At 46.3% G+C, this 22,704-nt stretch overlaps 2 protein-coding genes across 2 annotated transcripts; one reads left to right on the forward strand and one right to left on the reverse strand.

Moving 5' to 3' along the window:
* The first annotated feature begins 3,007 nt into the window (after nt 1-3,007).
* On the forward strand, nt 3,008-12,846 carry HVCN1 (hydrogen voltage gated channel 1). The gene is made up of 6 exons (XM_069871130.1): nt 3,008-3,024; nt 4,922-5,160; nt 5,701-5,805; nt 6,284-6,515; nt 8,598-8,710; nt 9,362-12,846. Exons 2-6 carry the CDS (start codon nt 4,957-4,959, stop codon nt 9,425-9,427), a joined length of 720 nt encoding a protein of 239 aa, XP_069727231.1. The 5' UTR covers nt 3,008-3,024; nt 4,922-4,956; the 3' UTR covers nt 9,428-12,846.
* TCTN1 (tectonic family member 1) lies at nt 9,664-22,613 on the reverse strand. The gene is made up of 14 exons (XM_069871132.1): nt 22,439-22,613; nt 20,744-20,864; nt 18,987-19,117; nt 18,108-18,265; nt 17,605-17,692; nt 16,656-16,765; nt 15,736-15,756; nt 15,215-15,340; nt 14,079-14,204; nt 13,622-13,706; nt 13,122-13,260; nt 12,671-12,827; nt 11,521-11,646; nt 9,664-11,180 (listed from the first exon to the last, which is right to left on the reverse strand). The coding sequence occupies exons 1-14, from the start codon at nt 22,587-22,589 to the stop codon at nt 11,037-11,039; spliced, it is 1,683 nt and encodes a 560-aa protein (XP_069727233.1). The 5' UTR covers nt 22,590-22,613; the 3' UTR covers nt 9,664-11,036.
* Nucleotides 22,614-22,704: the final 91 nt, after the last annotated feature.

Here is a 22,704-nt window from a genome sequence, read left to right on the forward strand (position 1 = left end):
GAGGACGGGACCATTTTTCTCTGTTTCTTGATGAAAGAACTGTTAATTCCTGCTAAGAAAAGGAAGTTCAGTGAACTCCAACGCTGCAGTCTGTTCTGTTAGCAGGGCTTGGTGTAGCTCAGGTGGAATCAAAGGGGCTGGGTTGGTGTGATGGCAGCTCTGGACAGGCTGCTCTCTTGCTGTTGACAGGGATGCACCATTGGTCTGCATTCCTTCATCTGCCACCTCCTCTCTTGTGCTGCAGAAGTCAAAGGAGGTGGTTTCTTCAACCTGTTCTAAATTGTCTGTAGGGTTAAACTTCTGGTGCTTAGTGGAGGTTATAGGGGAGTTTGTCACTGAAATGCTTAGCCCGGATAAGCCACCAGCTCTGTTCTGGGCTCCTGCTTAGCAGATGAGTTTCCCTGTGCATCTGGGGTCAGCTGAGCATTTTGGGTTTTTTTATGAGGATGCATCTTCTAGGCAGCCCCTGGCCATTGATTTTGCTTTTAATGTATTTCTCTGCCAAATCAGAGTACCTTTTTCCTACTCTTGACTTTTATCTCCCCTATAAAGCTGATTAATCACACCATGTCTTGATAACTTCTGATGAGCTCATGAGATCAGGTGTCGGAGATTGCTTGCTAAAGGCTTTTGCACAAACTTACCCTTTAAATCACATTTGTGGTTTTCTTTATAGCTCTGTAATTTTTCTGCCTCCTTGTAGAAGTGCCACCTGTGTGTCACCAGCGAATCGTGGAGCACATGGAACCTGGGTTTATTTGACTTGTACCTGCACAGGAATGCATTAACCAGTCTCTGCAGCCACTAGGCTTGCCAGCTGCTCTGCATGTCACCACATCACACCTTTTTCCTCTGTAACTTGTGTTTTTCTGTCCTCAGTTGCAGTCTTGGTGACACATATGCCTATTCTGGGCTGTGTTTTCTGCTTGGCTGCATTCCCCTGGTGTGGTTCATGTACCTCAGACTCCCCAGCTGCTTGGGGTGAAGGGAGGCCCACGGTGCTGCTGTGGAGTGGAAAGGTTCCTGCTCCACCATAGAGGCAGGAAGGGAAGGAGACCTGCTGGTCTTGCCTTGGGTGGTGATCGGGAGTTTGGAGGTGCATTTTATGCCCCTTTGGGGTTAGGGTTTTTGGCCAGCGGAGGGAGAGAAGGAGCAGCAGCTGCTGATTTCCTATTCTTTTTCCATTGTACTTGTAGGAACACCTAGTTTATGAACGGAATGGACAGAACAGTGTGTCAGCCCCTGAGGCCCCTGACCCTGCCAGGGCAAGCTGTAGTGAGGAGCGTGCCAGACCCTGCTGAAGATCTCCACAGAAGGTAGCATGGTAGTTGTGACAGACCTGAGCTCTTTTCAGTCCTCTTGTGCCTTTTGCAGTGCACCCAAGTCTGATGTACACGTATGACTGGAGAGGATTGCTCAGATGTGAGGCCCTACCTATTGATTCTAGATAGTGGAAAGTTTCTCTTTAGTTTCTCTGGAACGAAACGAGTTCTTTGCCACCCAGCTGTCGGAAGGCTGTTGTTCAGCACAGGTCATCTGCTTGTTCTGGTGCCGCAGTGGCTTTCACTCCTGAGCCACTGGGTGAAGCTGCAAGTCTTAAAAACCAAGCCACCCCCCTGACTTTGCAGAGTACAAGCTGGTTCCTAGGGGTGCTCAAGTCTCCATGGGAGGACACGGGAGTTCTGGGCGCACAGGTCCCTGATGCATATGATGCACTTAAGGTCCAAGCTTAACCTCTAAGCGATATTAATTGTTGAGCGAGAGCTGGATCTACACAAGAACACTTGGGGGGTGCAGCAGCATCAGGCTCCTGTGCAGCGCATTGGGAACCCCACAGCCAGAGTGTTGGAGGGGGTGAGGGGCCAATGCGGGGCGCTCAGGGTGGGCCGAGCATCATAGGCCTCTAAGGAGCCACGTAAAGCAATTCTTATTCAAAGTCGTGGCTTGCAAAGTAGGACACAGTGTGCCCTCTCTTCATGAATTTGGGGCGGCTGTTGAGTTCCTGAGGTCAAGCACTTAGGAAACAGTTGGGTTTTCTACCCTTCTGTTGAAAAGAGGCTTAAGCCTCAGGGGCTTCAGTGTTAGAAAACATCTTTTTGGTCTCTTGTTTTCACAGGCATTTGGTTTTAAGTTAAAAAAGCTCATTTTCGTTGTAAGATGCAATCCAATCCATTCTTCTACTGGCCATCTTCTGCCCCTGCTCCCCTTGACGTCAGGCGTCTGGCACTGACACCCAGCAGCACCGGTCCCTCGTACACACGGGATTTAAGCCGTGGGGATGGCCAGTGGCCTCGGGCCGTCCCTGGGGTGGTGGCACCGGGCTGGGGGCTGCATCCTGGTGCTGCGGGGAGTCTGTGAGCTTCACCTGACCCCAGCATCCCAGAGCAGAGAGCTCAGACCGCGATGAACACTCGGCTTGTGGAAAAGGATGCCGGTCCTGTAAAAAGACGTGTAGAGACCAGTTTAACCCAGTGGGAGGCTGGGAAGAGGTTTCAGGTGAGGCTGGGGGGCCAGGCAGCCCTCCTGGAGCTGCGTTTGGTTACAGAAACAGTTCAAAAGACGGAGAGGAGCTTGAAATACCAAGAGGCCTCCTGATGAAGCTTGAGCTTGGAAGGAAGGGAGGTCAATCCAGGCCTAATTTCCAGGGTTTCCGCTTTTGGAATCCTGTCGATCCCTGGGCCCCGCGCACTCCTATCCCAGGAGAGGCTCCCGGGTCCGTTTCACGCCGATCCTGGACGCCAGCTCGGTTTGTTGGGGCGGGGACACGGAGTAAAAACAGGGCTTTTAAAATAAAAAAAAAAAATAAAAGTTTCAAACCCCCAAGTTCCAACTCCGCCCGGCGTGTCCGGGGGCAGCAGCTCTGCTCGGGGAGGAACCGCAGGGAGGGCGGCGGGTGGGGAGAAAAGCCCGAAAGGGCCGGGCTGGAGCGGGGTCGGGACTCGCGGGGGCGGGACCGGGGCTGGGCTGGGCCGGGGGCGGCCCCGGGGAGGCGCGGGCGGCGGCGGAGCGGCCGGGACGCCGACGGTACCGGGGGTGGGAGCCTCGGGCTGGGGGGGGCGGGCGGGGAGCCGGGGGCCGGGGGCTGCTGCTGGGCACGGGGGCATCGCCGGTCCCCGTTAGGGAACGGCATTTGGGTTCGGGTCGGACAGCAGGAAAAATTTCTTCCCCAAAAGGGCTCTCGGGGAGGTGGTGGAGTCCCATCCCTACAGGGGTTTAAAAGATGGGCAGATGGGGGGCTCAAGTCTTACGAGGAGCGGCTGAGCGAGCTGGGGGTGTTCAGCCTGGAGAAGAGGAGGCTGAGGGGAGACCTCATTGCTCTCTCCAACTACCTGAAAGGAGGTTGTGGAGAGGAGGGAGCTGGGCTCTTCTCCCAAGTGACAGGGGACAGGACGAGAGGGAATGGCCTCAAGCTCCGCCAGGGGAGGGTCAGGCTGGACATCAGGGAAAAATATTTCACGGAAAGGGTCATTGGTCCCTGTCCGAGGCTGCCCAGGGAGGGGGTTGAGTCGTCTTCCCTAGAAATGTTTAAGGGACGGGCGGACGAGGCGCTGAGGGACATGGGTTAGTGATTGATGGGAATGGTTGGACTCGATTCAGTGGGTCCTTTCCAACCTGGTGATTCTATGATTCAAGGATATGATTTAGTAGTGAACAGGTACGGTTGGAGACAATGATCTCACCGGTCTTTTCCAACCAAGCGATTCTATGATCCCTGCAGCAGGTGACAAGAGGTGCCCTCCTACAGGCAGCACTGCTGGGAGCGAATCCCACCAGGGCCCCTGGGCCATCTGCCTGCTGGGAGAGCATCCTGGGGCACAGGCAGAGCCACCGGCCAAGAGCGGTTGGTGCTGAGCTCCCAGTCAGCTTTGGCAAAGGAGAGAGCACAGAGAGTCCCTCTGGGGATGGGGACGTGGTTGTCTCCTGGCAACAGAGCAGTTTGGGACAGGGTTTGTGGCCCTGCAGTCTCGCTGGGTTGTCCGAAGAGGAAGGGTGAGCTGGTGGGGCTATGACAGCGGAACAGGAGAGTGGGAATGGATGGAGCCTCTCCAGCAGCTGCTCTCAGCACCGAGCTGCGAGAGGGATTGTCTGTGGATTTGGGGTTGGTCCTGCCCCTCGCTGGGTGCCCACAGGAACCCGCCTGAGCTGGGATGCCCGAAGGCAAGGTCGGCTCTGGAGGAGATGGGGGAGGACAGCATCGCCCATAGGCCAGGCTGCAATGTGAGGGTCACCTGCATATTTTGCCTGCAAAGGCTGAAATAACAGAAATCCCTGCTATTAATTGTGGCTGTGGTGGTGTGGCTCGAGGGTGAGGATGCCCCAGTCAGCGTGGGGGCAGCTGGGATGCAACCATGGCTACCTGAAGGGATGAGGGCAGCTCTGGGAGCAGAGCAGAGGGTTTGTCTTGGATCTGCTGCTCACAGCAGCCTCCCCCGGAACGGAGGGGATGGGAGAGCAAACGGAGGAGAGGAAATCCCCTGCTTCAGCTTCTGGCTGATAACCTCCATCGATCAGTCTAATAGAAGCAACGGCTCTTTCCAACGAGGAACTGGCAGCTGCCTCCTTTTGCACCATGAGATGCTAGATAAGGGCTGGTGGTTTTTCCTTCTGTAACTGATGCTTTGTTTGGAGATGTTTGGAAATGGCTCATAAGGAAGTTCCTTGGTGTAGAGCAGAACGATGGGGTGCAAACGGCACTGGCGAAGGCGGCGGGGGCTCAGTCTTGTGCCGTGGGAGGTAATGCAAAACAAGCAGCACCACCGTTAAGCAATTTCCTGTCAGCAGGTTCTGTGCACGCCACCCGGGCGGCAGCGTCTGTACAAAATGTCACACTCTTGTCACACTCACTGTGGTGAAACGAGGGAGATTCAGCATCCTCAGTTGGTCCTGAGTGGGGAGGTGACGCTCTGCTCTTGTCCTACAGATACTGACAGGGTGATGCCAGCGTGATCCAGAGCCATGTCCAGGTACCTGAAGCACTTCACGGTGGTGGGGGACGACCCGGTACAGTGGAGCAACGACTATCAGAAATGGGAGGAGGAGGAGGAGGCTGGGGAGAATGGGGAGAAGCAGCCGGATTCAGAAATCAAGCTGGAGCCCACCAGGAGCCGCATCTCCTTCCAGGACATGATGAAAAGGCTCTTCAGCTCCCACAGGTTTCAGGTGAGGCAGAGCAAACCCAGGCCAAAAGGGAGATGAGGGCAAGACTCGGCCAAAGGTCCCTAAGACGGCAGAACTGATGTGAGGTAGAGCTCAAGGTGGGCTGGAAGCAGCACTGAGCTTGTGAGCACTTGTGGCACTGGTGAGACCGGCTGCTGCCTCCGAGCTGAGCCATCCTGTCGGAAACAAACTGCTCTGCAGCAGGTGCAGGTGTTTCCTGAGTGGCAACAAACCTCGGTGCATGCTCGTCATGGCGTGGGTGAGGGCACGTGCTCTCTCCCCTGGCTCGAGCTCCCTGAGAACCCATGCGAAGCGGTGAGAAACACCGGGTTTGGTGGGGAACCAGGTGGTTTTGGATGGGTGAGACTTCGCAGGAATAGCCCACTGACCGGGGCTGCTGGGTGGGAGCCGCTCTGTGAAACACAACCAGCCAAACTAGGGATGCAGGGTGTTGGGGCATGTTTAGCTGAAGGCTGCATCAGCTCCTCTTGCCAATCTGTCCATGCTGGGAGAGGATTCACATCGTTTTTTCTCCTCCGACAGATCCTGGTTGTCTGCTTGGTCATCCTGGATGCTTTGCTGGTCCTTGGGGAATTGCTTATGGACTTGAAGGTCATCCATCCAGACAAATATAATATAACCCCAAAGGTAAAAATGCTTGGAAATGTCAATGTGAACCACCGTTTCCCTCTTTGGTGTTCAAAGCTCACTAGATAGGATGACTGGGCTGGCAGCGCCTGGACCTTCAGCCTTGCTGAGCCAGTAGCTGCAGGGGTAAGGATGAAGGTCTTGCAGGATTTGTGTGACAGCCCTGCAGGGTGAGGGGCCGATCCGGCTCGGCTCACGCCAGTCTGTGCAGCAGCTTTGCGCTTTCTTGGGCTGCGGCAGAGCTGAATCACTCTCGCCCCCTCCTCCCAGTCATCTTCACACCTCGTGGTCTGGCTTACCCAAAGCTGCTGGCTGCCCAGTGCTCGCTCTGGTTGTCCTTTAGACCACAAGAAAAGTCCCCAGCCCTCCTCCTTATAGCATTAGATGTGCCCTTGAGTGGTGGAGCTTTTCCAGCCCGCCCCACTCGTGTGCACACAGGAGGGATTCCTGGCCGTAAACTTGTGCTGTCTTTTCCCAGGTTTTCCACTACCTCTCCCTTTCCATTTTAACCATCTTCCTGGTTGAAGTGGGGTTTAAAGTCTTCGTCTACCGCCGTGAGTTCTTCCACCACAAGTTTGAAGTGCTGGACGGGATCGTCGTCGTGGTGTCGTTCATCCTTGATGTCGTCCTCATCTTCCGGGAGCGCGAGTTTGAAGCTGTCGGGCTGCTGATCCTCCTGCGGCTGTGGCGTGTGGCCAGGATTATCAACGGTAGGTGTGCACGGCCGGTCGGGAGCGTTGCCTTCTCTGTGGGCTGCATTTGGTGACCTTCCTCAAATGATCTGGGCTTGTGTCTTTGTTCCCTTTTCTAAGCCACTTGTGAGACCCCAAGGTCTTGCTCTCCCAGTGAACTCAAGAGTTTCATTGCTGGAGCGTGGTCTTAATTAGGTTGTAATCTCTTTGGAGCAGCAATAACCTGTTGCTTGTGTTGTTGTGATGACTTGGTGATGGGGGCATGGCAGCTGGCCCGGGCTAGTGGAGGTGCTCAGCTCTAGCATGGCAGCATCAGGCACGTTCCTCTAAAGACAACCCAATCTCTTCTTGCATCCCTCCCTCCTGGGAGGTGGCTCATGTTTTTAAGCGTGCACGGTAGAATCCTTCTGGCAACACTTTAAGAGAGGAGCAGGGTAAAACCCTGCCCTCCTGAATCTGTAGTGGAGTGGGTTTTAGTGTTCTCACATTCTGCTGCGACTCTGTAATCCCCTCCAGGGATGCTGCAGGGAATGTCCTGATCTCACTCTGGATCTTTCTTGCTTGGATTCAAAGGGCTCATTGTAAAAGGAATATAAAATGTCCCCCACATCAGACTTTCCTAACTCTGCTATTTTAATTGTAAATTGTCACAAATAGATGCAAATTCAGGCACCTTTGGCTGTAGCTGGAAACATATCCTTCCATCTCTGGGAAAGGATTTGGGGATTAAATAATGTGGCAATGCGATTATCCCTAATTCCTGCATGAAACCTCAGCCCAAGTGCTGCCCTGTGCCTACAAGTGCCCTTTTGGTGAGCACTCGGCACTTGATGGAGTTGGGAGTCTGTTAGTTGGAAGAAAAGGAAAGGGTGGCTGGGGCCAACTCCACCACCTGCAGCTCCCGCTGCCATTTTGATGGGGAAAACGTGCCTGATGGCACCACTGGCCAAGAAAAAGGAAGATGTGAGAGCAGCTTGTGGCTCTTTTCAGTTCAGAGCGCAAGTCAGAGAGAAACTGGATTTGTGTGAGGCTGCGTGGGCCACAGGAACCACGGTGTCTCTTGATATGCTGTTTTACAGCAGAAAAAGTATTGCATTTACAAATAAATCTCCGCATCTTTGGGTGCTTCTGCTTTTCCCCCCAAGCTTCTCACCTTGCCTGCTCACTTGGAGCAGTAAAGGGGACAAAGCACCCAAGCTTCAGGGGCTGCCAGCCTGGGCACGGTTGGCTGCCTGCAGTCACTCTTGATTGATGAGGGGCAGGTACGGGGCAGGTATTTGATGTTATCAGTGCAAATAAGCAGCATCGCTGCTTTGTCTTCAGAGCAGTGACCCCCGAGCCTGCTGCCTGCAGCGCTAGAAACTCAGCACGCATGAGTGCCTGCCTCCCTGTTCTGTCAACAGCCAGAGGAGAGCTCTGTCGGGTAGGAAGAACGCGATGTTCTTGATGCTCTTACCAAGCTACTTTTTTTTTCACCCTCAGAAAAGGGTAGGAAGAAAATGCCTTTGCTGTGGGGGCTGAGTTCACATGGAATAACCTAACAATGTTTCAGTAGATCAGTGACACCTCTGCTGTCATGAGAAAGCGTGTGCCCTTACTGCAGCCACGAAAGGTGAAGCCAAAGCCTTAAGAAGCTGATGATGCCCCATTACACCAGGCAGGAGCAATCGGCCCCAGGGTGGACACGAGCCTCGTGCCCCAGGCCGTGCTGTGCGCTGCTCTTAGAGCAAGGCTCCCAACTCATGATACCAGCTAAAACACAGCCCCTTGTGACAACAAAGCTGCCAGTTACATCCCCCCCAGGCTCTGCCAAGGGAGCAAATTCAAATTCAGGATTTGAATGACAGTTTGACTGATTAATTCAGCTCGGAGGCCAGACTGCCTCTTCCCAGCAGAGTATTGGTATCAGAATCCCTGGGGTGGCTAATTTAAAACCCTTCTCATTAAGAAAAGCACTTGGGGAGGGTGGTTTGAAGATGACAGAACCAGAGCTGGAGAGGAACACGTTTAACTCCTTGAGTACAGACCCTGGGTACTGTGAACCTCCTGCTAGCGGCTGTTTTACATTGTAAAATGAATCCGCTGTGAATTGTTTCACAGGAATCATTTTGTCAGTAAAGACCCGCTCTGAACAACAAGTGTCCAAGCTAAAGCAAGCAAACCTGAAACTTGCAACAAAGGTTGAACAACTGGAACACAGCTGTGTAGAGAAGGTAAGAAAACAATTTAAATGAGGTTTACCCACTGGCTGCTCCCTAGAACGAGCTAGCCTGGGATGCTTTTGCAAGGTTGCCACCGTCAGCTTGGTTTCCCCATCAAAAAGCTGTGGGGTAAGCTGGGCCAAAGAGCTACTGCTGTTGCAAAGAAGCAATGGCTTCCTCTGTCCTACTTACTTCAGCCAGGTTGCCCTGTTTTACTTCAGTGAGATCTTTGAATAGTTTCCTGGCTTCCCACAGATCTTCCCACTACTGAAATATGGGATCATTAGGTTGGAAAAGACCTTTGAGATCACCGACTCCAGCTGTATCTGTCCAGTACTAAATCATATCCCCAGGCACCTCATCTACCCACCTTTTAAAATATCTCCAGGAATGGTGACTCAAGCCCCTTCCCAGGCAGCTTCTGCCAGTGCTTGAGAACCCTTCCTGTGAAGAAATTTTTCCTGTTGTCCAATCCAAACTTCCCCTGACCCTTCTTAAGGCCACTCCCTCTTGTCCTGTCACCTATCACTTGGAGAAGAGACCAACACCCACCTCCCTACAACCTCTTTTAGGTAGCTGTAGAGAGCAATAAAGTCTCCCCTCAGCCGCCTCTTCTCCAGGCTAAAAGAGCTGCATTAATGATTTGACTTTTGTCTCCAACAGGAGCAAGAAATTGAGAGGCTTAACAAGATATTAAAACAGCATGGCCTCATCAGCGAGCAAAAATAGGAGGCTGGTTTTCCGAGGTGGGGAAGTCTGCCCTGGAGAATTCAGTGTTGAAACCTACCAGTGTGACCTGAAAGGTTTTCCCGTCTCTTTGCTTTCTCTTGTATAATGTTGGCTATAAACACATTCTGTTCGACCACACTTTGATTTGATCTTGGGATTGCGAAAATGGTTTTGTTGGAAAATTAATCAGGTGTACTCCCTGTAAACAGTGATTTCATAAGGCCTTTCTTGTACAGTTGTACAGTCAAAACTATAATTTAATAAAAGACTCATCTTTCCAAGCTCTACATCCAAGAAAGCACCACTGATTTTAAATAATTACATTTTTCTGTGAGAACATACTCTTTTTTGCAGCATCTTGTAGATACTTGCAGTACAAATAAGAATCCAAACTGAAAAGGTCATTTCCTCTCTAAAGGCCGACCGTTCGTCATTAATACATCTCCTCTTTGCCAGCCATTCTTTTCGTATTGTTGGTAGTTTCCTCATTTCTGTTGCTGCTTGTGCCACTTTGTTATTTACATAACATTCATTTTAAAAATACCAACGTACCCTCCTTTAGTTGACGATCAAATCAGCAAACGTGTCATCTTAGGTCAAACAATGCCTTGCTCTCAGCAGCAGATCTCAGTTCACAGACTGCGTTCTCTCATCTCTTCTTCCATTTTAAGTGTTCGTTTGTAGCTCGCTGGGCTACAAAGTTCTGTCTGCTTCCACAGCTCATAAATCAACACATTAAAAGAATTAGAATATGTAAGAACAGATGTAGGTGAGAGGACTGCTGGGAACAGTTAGGCTCCAGAAAAGCCATTAGAAAGCATAGTCTAAAGGACCAGGCTGGTGTTTGAACACAACGTGAACTTTTTCAGGTACTGGAAGGTCCCTGTGGTGAGACTATTTTATAGTTGAAGAGTAAGATTCAATAAGTGGGAATTTTGAAAGGTGTTGACTGGAGCAGGCGTCTCCAGTTGATTTCAGCCACAGTCAGCTGGAAGGGTCATTGAGCTTTGCTGAAAGCACAACTTAACTTTTTGAGTTTTTAAAGAAAAGTAATTAATAAGTGGTTTGGGAAAAAAGAGCTGGAAATATGTGGTTTATTCATCTGTGAAAATAGACAAAGCAGAGGCCTTTTCTAGTAGCACATGATTACTTTAATTAACAATTCAGCTCTGCTGTTCACAGAATAATGAAGCCTGCTTTCCTTTGGAGCCGCACTGTGTCCCTGTGCCCTTCTCTTCCCCTCCAGCCTCGACACTGCTCGGCCAGCAGCTTGGAGCAGCACCGGAAGGCTGGAAGGCTCTACACGTGCTGACTGGCGAGCTGGAGCCACCATCGAGTTCATAATGCAATCTTTTCTCCTCTCAGCAGAGGTATAATTAGGAACTTTACAATTAATGTGGGGATTTTTTCTGCCCTAAAGCTTCTAAGAACTCTCACAAGGGCTCACCCTCTCTCTCTTGGCCCATTTTAACCCAGTGTGTCTGCAGTTTAGAAGAAAGTGATGGTCCATCACAGTAACTGGATAAACGTTGCTTCTTTAGGAAATGGGTTAACAAGCAGAAAAAAAAACCACCCAGAAATATGGCTTTTTTTTTGATGCATACTTACCTTAGACGAATGGAAAGAAAAAATCAAAGGGTAACTTGGCATTAATGGTGGGCCAAGCTTTATAGCCTGGCTCTGCAGGTGAAGAAACATCAGTGAAAACAACCGAACTTGTTACAGGAATAGTCCTTTCCCTTCCTGAGGGAAGCTGCAATGAAAATACAAATGATCATTAGCTTCAGTCTTCTCTTTGTACAATTGCTTTGAATCGACTGGGTTATATTTTCAGCTGTTATTTGCAGAAAGGTTTTTTCATCTACAGTTCCATGTTTATTTTCATGAATGATGTATAGATTTTTATTGAAGTGTGTTTTGGCAAGCAGCCCACAGTTGTGTTTGAGTTGGAACAGAAACAGTTGAGTGTAATACATTCTAATATGAAGTGCTACCTTTAGATAAAGGGATTAACTGGGTCACTGTCACACAGCTGATACCCAAACAAAACAAGCCATTCTTTTTATCTTAAATCTTGTAATTTAATTACATACCTGCTTCAATGTGGTGGTAGCAATTGTTGCTGTCACGTTCACTATTCTGGCTTGTGGATTGACTAGGGATCCATATTTAGTCCACTTCACTTCTATTTCAAGTGATATTGGTATTTGGCACGAGCTCTGCAAAGTGTTACAAATTCTGTCACTGTCTGACTTGCACAGAAGCAACCACGTTAATTATTCCTCTCATAAACTGGCAGGATGCCTCTAGATAGCTCGCTCCGGGAGGTTAGCAGAGCAGCCGCGCCCCGGTGCCCTGGACTGATGCCTGCACAGGCAGCACAGGTGCTCCCAGCTTTGGCTCAGGGCTGTCTCTGCAGGTTCTCCACAGGTGACAAACCCACGCTGCAGCTGCGCTTCAGGCAGGCCTCTTCTGCCTGGGGAGGGCTCTTGGTGCTGAGCTGGCTCTTTTTAGTAGGAAGATTTATTTCAGTAATAATGCTGAGACAGTAGAAAATGCTTAACTCTGCCAGGGCAGAATCTTGAAGCCTACAATCTTCAGTATTTTTAGGTGTTTCTTCTTGGACTGTCAAGTTTCTGGTTACAGAAATCATTCCCTGTTTGGTTGCAAAACCTACATACGAGCTTCCGTTGAGGAGGTGCTGTGACTGAGCACATGCCAGGCAGCACTGCCTACCACCAACAGCAGGGACTGTGCTGCGTCAGGAGGAAAAGGACTAGTCCAGCAGATGTTAAGGAAAAAAAAAGTGTTGTCTAGCTCACTGAAGCATACAGTTTCTGTGCTTTAAAACATTCTTGCAATCTTACTCTAACCTGGTATAAGAGCACCACATAGAAACACTGATTCTGTTACTTTTGACCTCTCAAGTTGTGTGTTTTATCCCATCTAAACAGCGCGAGACTAAATTATGGATAGAACTTGGTTGTTTTGTACCTAACGTGTTGCTCTGATCCGTAACTGAGATGCCGGGATACCAGCATAATTGAAAGTAAACTCTGTCCTTACAGCAAGAGTGAAACCCTTTGTTTTTCAATATTCCAGGAGGACTTTCCTCCAGATTGTTTCTGCAGTTTTTTTCCTCGTAGGTCTAAGAAGCCTCGGCTGATGCTGCAACACAGGTAGAGATATTGGGAGAGGGGACAGTGAGAGTGAAGGATGTGGTGGTAGTGGTGTAACTTTCACCTGTTCTGAGGTGTAGAGGTGAATTATCGGCACCCAGTCGAGCACATCCTGGGCTTGAGAATTTCCAAACGAGGCCACATATTCAGGAAAATTTTGTCCCTTCAGTAAATCTAGGAGGGTCTGAGTCAAAGGCTGGCATTGCACAGCTGCTGTAATTCTTCCAGAAAAAAACCAAATCAAAACAAAAAAAGCCATGAGTTAAAGCAAAATCCATGGTTGTGACACAGTAATAATTTCTCCTTGCTCTCATGCGCTGTTCCAAGCCTTCTGGCTACAGTTGCTAATGTACACAATCTTTTCTAGAGAAAGACCGTCCTTAATTAAATGACATTTTTTATAATTAAATACTCCCACAGCAGTATAATTGTCCCAGGACCTGAACAGATCCTAATGGACAGGGTTGCGGAGGGTTAAAAGCACTAAATAAAAAAAAAAATAAATGTCTTCTTACCGTAATGTACAGCCTGATATCATGTTATAACCAAACAACACTGGCGTTCTGGCTCCCTGTGCTGCCATACAGTCCTGACTGGATGTACTTTGCAGAATGGTGAGCTGATTGTATTTGTTAGTGTTCTGAATGATGCCAGATGTAATACAGAGTTAAAGGGAAATTAAATACTTGATGTATATCTTGGAAAAGAATCCTTAATCATATCCTTAAAATATATCTGAAAATGCTGTAATCGCTGAAGACTCCTCTTACACTGTGAAGATGCACCAGAGTGTACAATGAAGGTCTAAATCTGTCTCACCGAAAAGTCCCAGGAGATTGCAGTCAGGACTGAGTCACTCGCTACTTCTAAAACATAGCCAAGAAAGCACCCTTTTACTTTTGTTAAAGAACAGATATATTTTACAGATGTTCATGCTAGAAACATCTAGCATATTCCCATTTGGGAAGATGGACCAGAACAAGTGCTGCAAACAAAATATCAGCAGGGAAAGGATATCCTTGTGGCCGGAAGCCTGCTCTTACAGGCAGCCCAACAACATAACCAGGATTACCACTGAGAGGAACTGGCTGTGTGTTTACCTGCAATACAAATGTACAGTATTAGATCTTATCCCGTACTGGAATGGGTGGAAAACACAGCAATATTTCACTTATTTTAGAATTATTAACTGCCTTGAACAATAACAGCAGTAAGACTGCTCTGTAAGATTACAACAGCTCTCTAACACTGGGGGCAGGCTTTGCTTTCACTGGATACAAGATGCCTCTTCTGATTGTAAAATACAGACTTTGGGGACCTTTTACTGCCCAGTTCTGAAATGCTGCTTCATTTGTGTATCCAGGGCAAGTTACATTTTACCTTGCTGCTAACAACTGTGCTAGTTCAAGTTTAATAAGTTTTGTAATTAAATGTCTTTCAAGAAGTCATCTGTAACATCTCTTAGCAGTTACCTGAGTAAAGCTGATTTCAAAGCTCTGCTGTATCAAAAGTGCTTCTCTGTTAATTGCCCCCAGGACAAAAGAAGCAGCTGCTTCTATTATTTCTCCTGCATCTGTGTATGTAATGTGATAACTCACCTGAAAATTAAACATTTTAGATATTAATTAGAACAAATATGTTAGAGTATGAAATGGGGGGGGGGAAGGAATTTAAAACTAGGTATTTTTTTCTTTCTTCCTTGTTTAATAAACTCCCAACTCTATGGCATATATACTATATCCTCAGTTGTAGCAAGGACAGGCCTAGAAAACAGGAGGCACTGTGCTGCTTAGTAGGGGGCCAGTTATTTTACAAGGACCGTGCATTAAAAACACAAAGACTTGTCTCTACACCCCAGGCAGCATATGCTTTTATAAGCACTGATACTTACAGACTGATTAGACACTTTCCCTCCAGATGCTGATCTAGTTTTCTGCTACAAATTAAGACACATGGGCTGGAAATACTGCCTATTTATCCTAGTTAGTCACTCGTTTCCTGTCTGCACAGGGAGAGAGTTTCAAGAAGAGCAAGAAAAAAGCTGTGGTCTGTTCTGACAAAACCATGACATTCAGAAAGCAGCCATGTCAGCAGATTTATGTATAAAGAAGACGATTGTTACCAAACCAAGGCACTGATTAGCAATCGTTAGAAACGGATCCAAGGTTGGAGCCTTTAAAAAACTGACTTCTTGATAAACCTCTTCTAAGCATAAGCCCAATGTTCATCTGTTTAAGAGGAAAAGATGAGATGATCTGCACTGTGTATTCCTCTGTCTCTGCCACCACCGTGCCTGAAGTCATCTTCGCCCAAGCATAATACAGATTCTAAGCTCATTATTGTCTGTTATGTCATATACCCACAGTGGTTATAGAAAAGGATTTCATCCCATTTCTATTATGTTGTATATAGTTATTATTTTGTTGCAAAACATTCTTTTTATCCCGAAGTCAGTCCTTCTCCTGTCACACTTGCTTTGGACATGTCACAATATATGGAAACCGTGCAAGGCCTTTTTCTCATGCCTTTGTAATCTGTGAATCAGAAGTTATTTGATGTGTACATGCTTTCCATCAAACATGAAGAGGAAAAGAACTGTCATACCTACCCCAAGAACTATATTTATGCATAGTTCATCCAAAATCACAGGGAGCCTGAGGACTTCACTACCATTAAGTAAAGTCCGCGTTCCATTCTGAGACTGGGCAACTACAGACTGGACAGTAATATTAACCTGAAAAACAAATTCACGTCATTTCTGACCATTGTGTATAATTATTTTTGGCTTTTTCTATATTATTATATCTGTGACCCTTCTGGGTTCTGTTCCACAGACGCAGCAGTCAATAAGCCTCTGAACTGCTACGTTACATTTATTGCAGGAGTTCAATATAAAGATTCTATTTTTTAATTAACTAGAGAGAGTTTTATATGAGGAGAATGCATCAGTCTTACATATCTGCAGGTAGCAGTTGCTAAGTATCACCACTGATAGCAAACAATAGAATTGTTTTAATTTAAAGATTAAGGATAAAGTCTCTGTGCTGATGAAGTCAGTGTAAAACTCTCATTGACTACAATTAAATAAGAATTTTGCCCCCAGCTGTTCCAGCTCCAAAGGATACTTACCATCTGACTTGATCTGGGCACCTAGAGGAGAATAAAAAACCAGATTCAAAAAACAGAAAAGGTGTGACCGGTTGTAAGTTGCAGTTAAGTAAAGCAGTTAAAGCCTAACTGCTGTGTCTATTTAACCCTATCATTACAATAACTTTTGCATCGTGGAGTGATTGGATATCCACTGCAGTATCCAGGCAGTGTGAAAATAATGTCTGTTCTTTGTGGCTAGCAGGCAAAATCTTACCATCCAATCCTCTTCTTCCCCTGACAGCAACCAGAAAATGTCTTAAGTTACTTCCATCAATTTTCCATCAGGCCTAGCTTTGACTACATTCCCAATACACACACGATACATTCAATAAATAGTACGAGCTCAGCACGACGGGGTTTTCTGAAGGAACTGCTGTACAGATCCTCTCACCTAGGGCTCTCAGCAAGCCTCCCTGGGTTGATGTGCTTTGCCATTTCTTCTAGCGGCAGCTCCACCTGCTGGCACTGGCAGAGCTCCCTGCCCTGCCCTGTAACCATCCTCTCCCCAAAACAGTCACTTTTCTGTGGTCACATCCCACCTTCAGCTCCCTTTGGGAAGGGGAACTTCCTACAGACCGTCTCTACCAGCCTAAAACTGCTACCACTGCAGTAAGTGTTAGCTCAGTAACACAAGCTTGCCTCTTCAAGACCATTATTTTTGTTGGCTAAGCAGAGAACAGTAAATGTTTCTGTTACAGATGCCTGAAACAAAAGCATTTCCAAAAGCTTTCTGTATAGAAGTCTGTTACATAGTGAGAGGTTTTTTTTCCCAGCCCACAACTTAAAAACCCAAATTAAACACCACATCCTTTAGTAAATAGAAGGAACTTATTTCTGGAAACACCAAAAGACGTGTAATATCAACAGTCACCTATACAACTGTTTGAAATCATACTTACTGCTAAAATGCTGGAGTTGACATAAAAAAGCATGCTGACTGCTTCAATGTTGCCACATTTTTCCATGCTTACCAACCGGGTGCATTTTGTAGCCTGGTTCACTAAAAACCCTGGAAAAAAAATTACGAAGTATTACTGAACAAAATTAAAGAGTAATTATGAAAAGCAGAAGTAAAACCCAATATAAGAACCTCAAGTACAAGCAAAAGTGAAAATAAACAATTTCTATTTCAGATAAGGTTTTATGTCAGCTATAAAGAATGACACTGACTTAGATTCTCCAGAAATGCTGAGACCAAATATTACTTCTTAACAATAGAAGCTTAATAAAAGCTAGAAGATTTATGACTTCGTTTGTAGGATCTCATAAGATTTCTTTTTTCTTTCACAAGAGACTTCGGTTTTCCAAAGGTCATCATGATTGTTATGATACCGTATTTAATAACAACAGGAGGGTTTGGAAAGTGCAGGTGTGTGGGTTTGGCTGCGGTTCTTGCTTCTTTTTTTTTTTTTTCTCTCCCCTCCCCCTCTGCACATTTTCAGGGAACTGTGTGAAAGGTTAAAATACAGAGCTCAAGCCTGCAAGTCTGACTTGAGTTGCATTCAGGCTATGAAAGGAACCTCATTATACCAGAGGGACATCTTACAAAGGATGCCCAGTTAAGTCTTGCTTTGTTTAACACCCTTGTCCCTCATGGTGTCACCCTTGTGCTATTTTATTGAAGTAATTATACCAAATAGGATGTTTTACTGTTGGATAAACAACCCGTTACCAAGACTCAATGTCTAAAAAAAAAACAGAGAAACAGAAGCTATTTGAAAAATATTTGTTAAGGGATCTTTATCTGAATTTACATTTGTGTGCGTGCCAATGCACTGACTGATAAAGCTCAAGCCAGTGCAGAACACTCTAAAGCAAATAAACAGGAATTCAAATGCATTTTCCAACCTGCAGGATTCGCATCAGAGCACCAAGAGGAGACGACAGGGCTAGGTAGTCTTAGAAATGCATCCGCTGTCTGTACAGGCACACCATACTGCCAAATAAAACAACACGTTCAAGTATACAGATGTGTTTCAGCCCATGGAAAGTTTTAGAGCATTTATATTGACAATAAACCTGAATAAAAGAAGTATTTATTTCCACTGTATCTGTCAATACCATATACTACTTTGTGCATCAGTTCTTAAGCCGCTGCTAACAGCTTTATGTTTACAATAGCGAAATTGCCATTTGTTTTTCACAGATCTTAAAAGATCTAGTTCACTTTTCCAGTAAGCTAACACAAAATTCTACACTTGTCATTTTTACATTTCTATGTTTAAAGACCAAAATAAAGTTTGTCTTTTCCAGGAGAACTGTAATTTTTTTTAAAAAAAAGAGATGCAAACGAAGCTTAAAAGGTCTTTTATGGCACAATCTAATACCAGTTGAATTGGATGATTATTTACCTCATATCCATAAGTTTCATTTGCATCAGAAGGATTTGTGTCCGTATTCCAGTTGTCAGGCTCAGCACTGAAAGCAGCACTCCCAAACTGTTTGAGCAATTGATCAAAATTGTCAGACGTAGGCATTTCAGGGGAACTGAAGGAGAGTGCTTGTTTATCTGTCAAAACATTTTAAAGAAGGAGATCACTTTTAGGATATAAGATACAGAAACAGTATTTAGTAACAAATTTTCCTTCTGGCGTTGTTAAAAACAGTGACAGAAAAGTACCAATGCAGCTTTTCAATAAGAAAAGCTTTCTCTTTTCTTTAAGAGAAAACCCAGGTGATATTTTAATTCATCATTTCACCCAAATCCATCAAACTTTAGGAAAGAGGTGTCCCTTTCTTTCAAAATCGTAATTTCTAACACATCAGATGTTTCAAACAAAGACATGCCAATTGGCATCTACAGTTTCCATGCTAAGTATTCAGATGACTACTGAACAGTCATAATTAAATTAAGAGAACACAGCACTGGTTGCTTCTTGGTTCCCTGCGAGTCACTTCAAGCTGGCCATAAAGGTTTTGTAACACTGGTGCCTGTTACACAGGGACAATAACTGATTGGGGAGGAGTCAGTTTCCTATGAGACAACTTCAAACAGGACTTACTGGCGTTGATAAACTATTTTACAAAACAAACAAACAAATTTGCAACAGAGAAGACTAAGAATTAGAGTATGTTTTAAGTCCTTAGTTCCACAAGCGAAAGGATTACAACACAAGGACTGTGAGCATACAAAATAACCGGTTTTCTGACAGGTTTAGTTTGTTTTTGGTACCTAAAGAGCTTATAGAAACAACAGCACAATGCTCAATATCGGCAAGAAATCTACTTACAATTTGTAGAATGAATGCAGAAAATACTGGGATTGACTTGGTCAATTAATTCAAATATCCTTTCTGGTGGATTTGCATCAACATCAAGTGAATACACAGCAGCTTTCTGACTACAGAGTTGGCTGTCACCTCTGCAAACAGTAACAATAAAATAAATAATCCACTAGAAGGTAGTATTGATGATATTTGTACGTTATTTTCGTGTACTGAAGCATTCAAAAAGCACAAAAGAGATTATTCTTTTTAACACCATTTGTACAGCAATTACACTTCCTATGTTTATATTGTTTTATATTGTGTGCTTGCTAATAAATAACAGAGAAGTCTTCAATATGTTTTACGTAGCGGGGAAACCATGTGAGCAGCAACATGAAGAAAGGCAAGAGACAAATCAGGGGGGAGGCAAGAGCCTGATAGGAATAATATTGGAGCTAAAAAGATGGGTTAGTTGGGATCCAGATGGTGTGAGACATCACAAACACAGGGCTGTACACAGCTCAGTAGCACTTTGATTTACACAGCACAAGTGGGAAGTGTGACCTTTAGGGTAAGGCGATGGCATGTAGACCAGAAAAAAAGGTCAGTTTTCTGAATATTAGAATAATATTCATTTGGGCAAGGAGCAGAAAAAAGTCTTACATCAGATGCATGTAAAGAAATGGAACCAGATTCATAATACCTGAAGCCTTTGAAAACCCCATGGATTTTCATACAATGTTCATACAAAATGAACATTTTACACAAAATAATTTGGGGAAAGAAACACAACCTCGTTTTATGCAATTCTAGTTGAAGAAGACAGAAAAGTCTCCTGAGACCATTAAACTGTCACTCAGGAAGGCGTTGATGAGACCTTTCTGATACATCTATAAATGGGCAGCAGTAGTCATTGTGTGCGAGAACAATAAGAAACCGCAGTCTGGGATGACTGCTAAGTCAAATTTCAAAGCACTGAGAATAAACCCCAGTGTTCAGATTGGCATAATTAATGCAAAAGGTGGGCTGAAGAGCTGTACTCGGTGTTCTGAGAAGCCACCAAGAGATTTTTTTACATTATGATTTTGAAGTAAGCTTTCTTAACTCCTTTTTAAGAAGATTAAATAGGGTGAAGGTGTTTTCAGATAAACTGTAAATAGCAACGACACAACTATCAGCGTTATTTATTGATATAAAGTTATGTTTTACTGTTTGTGAAGTGACAGACTGGAGGTGAGGCAGCAGAAGGGGATGCTGACTTGTAAGACTAGGATCAGAACAATGATCGCACTACTTCAGTAAGCCCTGAATTGATCAAGTTTCTAGTTGATATCACAAAACATAATGAAAGAGGTTACTGATAAGTACCTGAGGAACCACAGAGGTGGCCAGATGGTCCCATGGTATCAGCTTTCTGTACTCCCAGACACTGCATTATATTGACATAAGGCTAAGGATGCATTATTCTTCCCCAAACAGAAGGCACCACTTCCCATAGACACGAGCACAATGGAACAGGAGAAAAGCAAGGAGCCCAAGTTTAGAAAAGAGGAAATAAGCAAATGAGAAACTGGAACGGGAGGAGAATGTTCTGTTCTACTTGGTTGGGGCCAAAAGTTTCCAGGCCTAGTGCAGGAAGGACTGGTGAAAGGGGAGGCGGGAGCAACAGTGGCAGGGGGAGAGGTGAAAGAAATTGGTAAGAGGCAAGGATAGAGCCCGTACGAATGCAGGCAGCAAATAAAACAAGATGTTGTATATCATACAGCTGTTTATCCACTTACGTGACAATAGGAACTGAGCACGTAGTAAAGAGACTGAAATCTGCTGCAGTGCAATCAGGGTCACAGCAGCAGTTGGTATCACACTCCGCCACCAGCAGATCACAAACACACAGCCTGGCAACTGGAGGAGAATTAAATTAGAATTAGGACTGTAACTTTACACATTACAACATGTTCCCCAGCACTTGCATTTTTCACCCTGCCTTGTTTTTGACAATGGTCAAAAGTCTATATCCAAACTGATGTGCTTATTTTAAGGAATTTTTAAAAGCTGCTTAGCAAATCTATTTGGAACACAGCAACAAAATCAAGGGAGTACTAAAATCTGATGGCACGTTCACTGCAAAATCAAAAAAGCAACTTAAAAGGAATTTTGAAGGTATGAAATGTACTCAGCCCTGCAGAGGAAACAAAGAGATATAAATAAGGTGTAGGGATCTGCTTGTTTCAGCTTACTGGGAAACATTTTGATAGAGCAGTGAGATGTTTACAAGTATTGAATGTGTCCCAGGGTCCAGCAATAGATTTTCCTGATGTGCCAACATAACCATAGTTGACTACTTTGAAGTTGTTTCTGCCTTTAGATACTGTAAAATATTGCAATAATATAGAATGTAACTGCTAGCAATGCTGTAAACTGCTTTGATAAAATACATTTGGGAACTTCTTAAAACATTCTTAGGTTTTCTTGAGTACAAATTCAAAGAAGAAATATTACTTTACTGTACTGTTTTGGAGAGTTGCTGTTCTACAATTAAATCAGACTTAGGAATAGCACAGAATGAAGAAAATTAAGACCAGCACTCTGTAGGCAAGACATTCAAAGAGCCATCATTTTCATAACCATTTATTTCAACTTGACTACTGCTCATTTCTCTACACCCTCCAGGATGTTCTCTGACAACCTGAACAGTATCCAGGCTTTTCCTGGAATTCCTGTAGTTCTGACTGTTCTGGTAGCTGAGTTTAGCACCAGAATCCTTAGCTCACCTCGTAAACAAGACAAGTTTAAACATGGACGATGAGATTGTGCAGTTACACCTCTGGGATCAGGGATTTGAGTCTCTTTTTTCACTAAGGAGGCACGCATTGAGACAACATAGTCATAGAATCACTAGGTTGGAAAAGATCTCTTAGATTAAGTCCAACCATTCCTATCTGCCACTAAACCACGTCCCGGAGCAAACATGTTTAATTTGGCAGGCAGCATAGGGAAGCTGAGCTGATGGCAACAACACTGGGAAATCAGATGTCAAATAGAAGACAGCGGAAAACACCTTCCACTAGCTCAATAACAACAGTTTGTGAGCTACAGGGCGACGGCACCAGCGTTCACAGAGCTGAACTGGGAGTCTTAGGGCAAACTGTGTGTGCAGCCCGCGTGGTACAGAGTAAGAGGAGATGCCCAGGGGTGAGCCTGGGTCTCCCCTGCGAGGCCAGGCCCTGGCTGGGCTCGGGGCTGGGTGGCAGGGAGCCTGCCCGCCGCCTGCACCAGCTCCCAGGGCCGAGCCTGCCCTTCTGCTCCGGCTCCGAGCCTCGGGGGGCAGCTCGGCGCGCTGAATCCCCGCGGGGCAGCCGCAGCGCAGGCCCGGGCGCTGCAATGAGAGCCGGAGGGAGGAGCTAAGGGGCCATCGGCCCGGGCGAGGCCGCGAGCAGGGCCCTCCCGCGGCCCGGGATGAGCCGCAGGGCACCCACCGTCCGTGACCGGGGCCGGCCCGCTACGGGGCCGCGCCCGGGTCTCCGGTAGCGCTGCGGGCTCCTCGCTGGGCTCCTCGCTCGGCTCCTCTGCCTGGAGCGGCGGCAGGAGGAGCAGGAGAAGAACCCCGAGCCTCAGCGCCGCCGTCATGGCGGCCGCCCCTAGCAACGGCTCCGTTACCAGGGAGCGCGGAGCATCATGGGAAGAGCGAGTCCTCCCGCCCCGAGGCATCACGGGAAGCAGGAGGAGCGCGGCCGCGGGGCAT

The sequence above is a fragment of the Phaenicophaeus curvirostris genome, chromosome 17, assembly GCF_032191515.1.
Source record: "Phaenicophaeus curvirostris isolate KB17595 chromosome 17, BPBGC_Pcur_1.0, whole genome shotgun sequence".
Classification (NCBI taxonomy): Eukaryota; Metazoa; Chordata; class Aves; order Cuculiformes; family Cuculidae; genus Phaenicophaeus; species Phaenicophaeus curvirostris.

What these genes read in the sequence shown, in the direction of transcription:
- TCTN1 (XM_069871132.1), bottom strand. Translation starts at nt 22,589, where the DNA reads ATGACGGCGGCGCTGAGGCTCGGGGTTCTTCTCCTGCTCCTCCTGCCG. An exon ending in GCCGGCCCCGGTCACGGACG is followed by an intron (nt 20,865 to 22,438) that starts GTGGGTGCCCTG and finishes ATTCTCCTCCAG; the next exon opens with TTGCCAGGCTGTGTGTTTGT. An exon ending in TGCCCAGATCAAGTCAGATG is followed by an intron (nt 15,341 to 15,735) that starts GTAAGTATCCTT and finishes TTTGTTTTTCAG; the next exon opens with GTTAATATTACTGTCCAGTC.
- HVCN1 (XM_069871130.1), top strand. Translation starts at nt 4,957, where the DNA reads ATGTCCAGGTACCTGAAGCACTTCACGGTGGTGGGGGACGACCCGGTA. An exon ending in TCAGCTCCCACAGGTTTCAG is followed by an intron (nt 5,161 to 5,700) that starts GTGAGGCAGAGC and finishes CTCCTCCGACAG; the next exon opens with ATCCTGGTTGTCTGCTTGGT. An exon ending in TGTGGCCAGGATTATCAACG is followed by an intron (nt 6,516 to 8,597) that starts GTAGGTGTGCAC and finishes ATTGTTTCACAG; the next exon opens with GAATCATTTTGTCAGTAAAG.